Consider the following 6,877-nt stretch of genomic DNA (forward strand, 5'->3'; position numbering starts at 1 on the left):
GTTGATCCTTAGACGAGATAAACTTGATCTGAAGTTGCTTCTGTGATACACGTTCCCGTACAAAGTGATAGTCAACTTCAATGTGTTTCGTTCGGGCATGAAATACTGGATTTGCAGAAAGGTATGTAGCACCGATGTTATCACACCAAAGAATAGGAGGCTGTGGTTGAGACAAACCCAACTCCTGAAACAAAGACTGCACCCAAATAATCTCTGCAGTAGCATTAGCCACAGCCTTGTACTCAGCTTCAGTACTGCTACGTGACACAGTAGCCTGTTTCCGAGCACTCCAGGCGATCAAATTAGAGCCAAAGAATACTGCATAACCCCCCGTGGATCGCCTGTCATCTGGGCTACCAGCCCAATCTGCATCAGAGAAGGCCGAAAGGACCCGAGAGGAAGTCGGCCGAATATGCATACCAAAAGTCAGGGTGAACTGAACATAACGAAGAATGCGTTTAACAGCAGCCCAATGAGTATCTCTGGGAGCCTGAAGATACTGACAAACCCTGTTAACAGCATAAGAGATATCTGGTCTCGTGATCGTCAAGTACTGAAGTCCACCAACAATGCTTCTGTACTCTGTGGCATCCGCAGGAGACAAAAGCTCACCATCAACAGCTGTTATCTTGTCGGTAGACGACATGGGTGTGGTGGTCGGTTTGCACTTCAGCATGCCGGCTTTTTGTAACAACTCCAAGGAGTACTTCTTCTGCGTAAGGACAAGACCAGTAGCACGAGAAGTGACCTCAACTCCAAGAAAGTAGTGAAGCTTCCCAAGATCTTTGACCGCAAAATCAGCACCAAGAGAGCAGACAAGAGCATCAGCAGCATACTGACAAGAGCTGACAAGGATAATATCATCAACATATACCAAAAGATACATAGTGACTTCTGGCTTCTGTAGAAGAAATAATGAAGTGTCAGCAGTGGACGGCACAAACCCATGAGCACGAAGGGCAGAGGCAAGGCGGGCATGCCAGGCACGAGGAGCTTGCTTCAAACCATATAGTGCTTTGGAAAGACGACAGATATAGTCAGGACGATCAGGATCAGAGAAACCAGGTGGCTGTTTCATATAAACCTCTTCCTCCAAAAATCCATGTAGAAAAGCATTCTGCACATCAAGTTGACGAAGTGACCAACCACGAGAAACAGCAATGGAGAGAAGAAGCCGAATAGTGGTAGGCTTGACGACAGGACTGAAGGTGTCCTCATAGTCAAGACCATGACGCTGCCGAAAACCGCGAGCAACAAGTCGCACTTTGTAACACTCAATAGATCCATCCGAATGCTTCTTCACTTTGAATACCCATTTTGAGTCAATAACATTTACCCGTGGTGGTGGAGGAACGAGAGTCCATGTCTTGTTACGAAGAAGAGCATGAAACTCCTGCTCCATAGCCTCTCGCCAATGTGGAATGCGCAGGGAAGCCTGATATGAGCGAGGCTCAGAAGATGGATCCGCAACAGCAACAGCCAAACAAGCAGCCAACCAAGCAACCGTACCATCCGTACGTTCCTTAGGTTTGAAAATGCCACTGCGACTGCGTGTATGTGGTCGAGACACAGGAACCACCGAGGTCGACGGAGCAGCCTGCAACGGGCTGGAGGACGGCGACGTTGACGAGTCAGCCGGTGACGAGGAGCCAGGCACGGTAGCCTCGGACTCAGTCGGCGAAGAAGGCCGACCCACCGGCGAAACTGGCAGAGCAGACGAAGCAGCTGGCGACTCCGGCATCCCAGACCGGGCCGATGGCGAGCCCGGCATAGTGGGCCGTGGCGCGGCCGGTGTCGCGGGCCGATCCGCGGATGAAGGCGACGTGAGGACGGCATCGCGGACCCGAGCTGCAGGCGAAGACGGCGTGACGGGCCGAGCCGCGGGCGAAGACGGCGTGACAGGCCGAGCCGCTGAAGACTCGGCGGCCGCTGGCGAAGAGGGCCGAGCCGCTGGAGACTCGACGGTCGCTGGCGTAGCGGACCGAGCAGTGGAGATGCTCGGCACGACGGGCTCTTCGGGTGACCATGCATGGGCACGCGAATCGATGCCATGCAACATAGGGCAATCGACGTGCCCATCAGAAGGCGGCGATGATGATGGTGAATCCTCTAACAGCTCCAAACGAGCCCCACGTTCGGTTCCTGCACCATGGTTAGGTAACAACAAAGAAGAGTATGCAACATCATCAAATTGGTCAGAAGCAACAGAGGATGAATGCAGAGATGGTGGTTCGACAATGGACACAGGAAGTTTGGCAAAGGGAAAAACATGCTCATCAAACACGACGTCCCGAGATATATAGACACGATTAGTGGGAACATGAAGACATTTGTAACCTTTATGAAGAGAGCTATAGCCAAGAAAAACACACTTCTTAGAATGAAACTCAAGCTTGCGCTTATTATATGGACGAAGATGCGGCCAGCAAGCACACCCAAATACCTTGAAAAAGGTATAATCAGGTTGTTCATTAAGGAGAACCTCAATGGGAGTCTTCATGTTTAAAACACGAGTGGGAGTACGGTTGATGAGAAAGCATGCAGTGGTGAAAGCATCACTCCAAAACCGAAACGGAACAGATGCATGGGCCAAAAGAGTAAGACCAGCTTCAACAATATGACGATGCTTACGTTCGACTGAACCATTCTGCTGATGTGTATGTGGACATGCTAAACGATGAGCTATCCCAAGCGACTGAAAGAAGGAGTTGAGGTTGCGATACTCGCCCCCCCAGTCCGACTGGACATGAACAATTTTGTGCTTGAGAAGACGTTCAACATGTTTTTGAAACTGAACAAAAATATCAAACACATCAGATTTGCGTTTAATAAAGTAAAGCCAGGTAAAGCGACTATAAGCATCAACGAAACTGATATAGTAATTATGACCACTGACAGAAGTCTGAGCAGGACCCCATACATCTGAAAACACAAGTTCTAAAGGATGTTTCACCTCACGACTGGACTCCGAAAAAGGAAGTTGATGACTCTTCCCCTGCTGACAAGCATCACACACTGCTACATCTTTATTACTAGACAAACTAGGAAGCTCATGACGACGCAAAATATGACGGACAATAGGTGTGGCCGGGTGACCACGACGAGCATGCCATTGTGACGGAGAGACCCGAACTCCACTGAAAACACGGGCGACGCCAGGATGCTCCAGACGGTAGAGGCCCTGGCACAACCGCCCACTAAGAAGAATGTCCCTCGTGCCCCGATCCTTAATAAAAAGATCAAAAGGGTGAAATTCACAAAGCACATTATTATCACGTGTGAGTTTAGGAACTGAAAGAAGATTGCGGGTCACAGATGGAACTCGAAGAACATTGCGAAGCTGAAGACTCGTATTGGCATGTCTAGTGAGAAGAGATGCTTGACCAATATGAGAGATGTGCATACCTGCTCCATTGGCGGTGTGGATCTTGTCGGAGCCATGATAGGGTTCACGAGTGTGAAGCTTCCCCATCTCGCTGGTCAGATGCTCTGTCGCCCCAGAGTCCATGTACCAGTGTGGATCGATGGAGTAGGACTGAGTGTGTCCCTGTTGCTTCTGCGGCGCGGGACGATCAGCCATGGCGACCTGACGGGCATTGTTGCGTGTATCTTTGCCGTCATTGCCAAGACCAAGGAAGCTTCGCTGGAAGCGCTTATGACACTTGGAGGCCCAGTGCCCATCGCGGCCACAAAGCTGGCACACACGTGAACCGCCAGCCCCCGGTAAGGTCGCAGTAGGTGGGGGGGCCGAGGCGGGCGACGGTGGCAGCCCCAAGGGAGACCGGGGTGATGAAGAAGAGCGGCCACCCTTGGTGGCGACGTTGGCCGAGAGGGAGCCAGTGCCCCTGGTGCGGCGAGTCTCGACCCGTTGCTCAGTGAGAAGAAGCCGAGAGAAAACCTCGTGTGCCAGCATGGGTGTCGAGTTGCCCCGCTCGTTGATGATCTCGACTAAGGCATCATACTCCTCATCAAGACCATTGACAATAAACGAGTTGAACTCGGAGTCGGTGAGGGGCTGTCCAATGGAGGCCAATGTGTCGGCAAGGCCCTTGACCTTGTTGTAGAACTCAGTGGCCGTGGAGTCAAGCTTCTGACATTCTCCAAGCTGACGACGGAGTGCAGAGACACGAGCTTGAGACTGCGCTGCAAAGGTGCGCTCAAGGATGGTCCAGGCCTCATGAGACGTCTTCGCGAAGACAACAAGGCCGGCAACTGCCGGCGAGAGCGACCCCTGGATGGAGGAGAGGTTCGCCTGGTCCTGCCCCGTCCAGACGCGATGGGCCGGATTGTAGACCGGACCGTGCACGCTGTCTACCAGTGCGGGTGGGCAGGGAAGCGATCCGTCGACGTAGCCTAGCAGGTAGTGACTCCCCAAGAGCGGGAGAACCTGCGCACGCCAGAAGATGTAGTTGTCTGCGGAGAGCTTGATGGTGATGAGATGACCGAAGTGAAACGGCGGCGGCGAAGACGATCCCATCGAGGAGGCTGCCTGGGGTGCAAACACCATGGAGGCAGCCGGAGGCACCGAAGCCGATGCGGGAGGAGGCGGGACCACAGCCAGGGCGGGCGCCGCAAAGCTCGCGGCCGGTGCGGACGCCGCCAACCCCGCCAGCGGGGCGGTGTGATCCGGTCGCGGCAGGAGCGGCGGGACGACGCCTGCGGAATCCGTAGCGGACGACGGCGCCGCGGTGTGGACCACGAGGTCACGCCCGAGCGAGGGCGCCGGCGGCGTGGAGAAGACGGAACCGATGCTCCTTGTCCCGATCGGAGCCGGAACGGAGACGGCATCGAGCGGGAGGTTGAGCAGAGCCGCAAGAGAGGCCGGGAGGAAGCCCGCAACAGTGGAACCGGTGGTGGCGGCGCTCGACATGGCAGCGGCGCGATCGGTAGCGCGGCGGCGGCGGTGAAGGCGGCGGCGGTGCGGGTATTAGGGTTTAGAAGCGGAAGCGATCATAACCTAGCGTGATACCATGTAAGACAATAAGTTTTGGGAACCAGCACTACCCTATAAGGGTGGCTTATCTCATTATATATAATGGTTGTGTTACAATACGTACATAGGTACAGAAGTTATACATAGTCTAACAACGACAAGTCAGGACAGCACTTCATACCTGCCCTGCGAGGGTGAGCCTGGCCGCGCCCATGACCATGTAGGCGAAGGCGAAGGTGAGCATCGTGGTCAGCATCCACACGGACGCCTTGAGCCGGTTCCTTCGGGTGGAGCCGAGGGTGGCCCTATTGTAGAGCCAGAGACAGAAGAAGAGCAGAACCAGGTCCGCGTAGGAGGTAGCGACGAAGGCCACCATCGCCGCGTCGCCCTGGGAGTGGTACACCGCCATGACCGAGTTGAAGGTGAGCAAAACGAACATCACCGGGACGAACACCCAGGAGAAGCCCCCGCCGCCGCCGCCGGTGCCGGCTGCATCACGTGGCTGCTGCATATCTTGGCTTCATAGGAAGACACAGTACTGCTGCTATTGCCTGAGGCCTGAGCTTAGCAGAGGCGGGAGATGTAAATGTTTTGGTGTGAGAGAAGAGAAGGGGCTCCATCGCTTCTATATGTAGGCACGGCCATATATCGCAGCAACCATGAATCTCCCGTCAGCTTTGGTCCACGCCTTTCCGTCTGCGTCACCGCCCCTCGCCTTTCCGTACCAAACGCAAGCAGACAGGGACAGCTTAACACCCGTCTGCGTCACTGCCCCACGCCTTTCCCTACCAAATGCAACGGTTTCTTCCCCAAAAAGAGAATTTTTACGGTACATCATACTACCCAATATAATGGGTAGTATTTAGTTGATCCAACGGTTGATGTGGATCAAACAAATTATGGCTTTAGGACATATTGGTAATTCTATATGCACTGCACCGGCTCAAATCCTCCGCCATGCCAACGCCGCTGCAGTCAGTGCCTGCACAAAAGGACACAAAATAGCTCTAACGCACGAACGGGTGCGTCTACAACCCACGTCGCCACTGATCCTTGGGGCTTGGGCTGCCGGAGCGATGAGGTCGTACCGGCGTGGTTTAAACGCAAGTGGGGGACCGTGATCGCAGCCCAAGAGCATCAGCACCTCCTGTCGATGCTGAAGTGATGAGTACAGCGACATCGTCGAAACCCGACGAAGCCAGCTGCGACATCGGCGCTGGTTCAGTTCTTCCACGACAACAGCTTTGGCCCGACTCCGACGGAGGCCGAGCTCATGGAGTTCGCCGCCGACGCAGAGGCCGTTCTTGACCCGTCGGACATGGACGACTAGGTTTCTCCTCAGACCACAACTGCGACACGACAGTACGACACACCAGATGAGAAACGCAGCAAGCAGCGGTGGCTGTGCCGACCTTCTTTTCCTCCCGTGGAGCCTTGACCTCAATCCAAATTACCAGGCCATCATGGATTACTTCCGGCGCTGTCACGACGATGACGAAGTAAGCTGACTGTTCCTGCCCCAAGCTGTACGACGCAATCCATGTATGTTGGTTGAACGTGCACGTACACAGCAGCAGGTTGATCGCTTCCCTTCGCTAGATCGATTCCGGCTGACATATGCACACATGAATCTGCCTTGCCTGAATCGGCCTATGTGATTGATAAACTACCGAAAATGCCCTTAACTATTCAATATACTATCGAAAGTCTGCAGTAGTATTGGCTAATCTGGGCCCTCTAACCAGAAAAATGAACGGTTCAAATTATCTTGATGTACCGTAAAAGGTCTCCCCAAAAATCGTCTTACACGTAGGCGACGCACTGAGCAACGAGAGGTCCGCTGCCGCCCATCGTGCAAATAAGAGATGGACTTGTTTTTCTTTGAAAGACAGTTAAGACGAAAGGCAGTAGAACAAAAGGAAAAACGGTACGGCGAATGTCAGG

General features: G+C 53.7%; 1 protein-coding gene across 1 annotated transcript; it reads right to left on the minus strand.

Moving 5' to 3' along the window:
- Positions 1–5,009: 5,009 nt before the first annotated feature.
- On the minus strand, positions 5,010–5,477 carry LOC119322533. The gene has a single exon (XM_037596015.1). It carries the CDS (start codon positions 5,442–5,444, stop codon positions 5,109–5,111), a length of 336 nt encoding a protein of 111 aa, XP_037451912.1. The 5' UTR covers positions 5,445–5,477; the 3' UTR covers positions 5,010–5,108.
- Positions 5,478–6,877: the final 1,400 nt, after the last annotated feature.

Source organism: Triticum dicoccoides, chromosome 6B (assembly GCF_002162155.2).
Source record: "Triticum dicoccoides isolate Atlit2015 ecotype Zavitan chromosome 6B, WEW_v2.0, whole genome shotgun sequence".
Lineage (NCBI taxonomy): Eukaryota > Viridiplantae > Streptophyta > Magnoliopsida > Poales > Poaceae > Triticum > Triticum dicoccoides.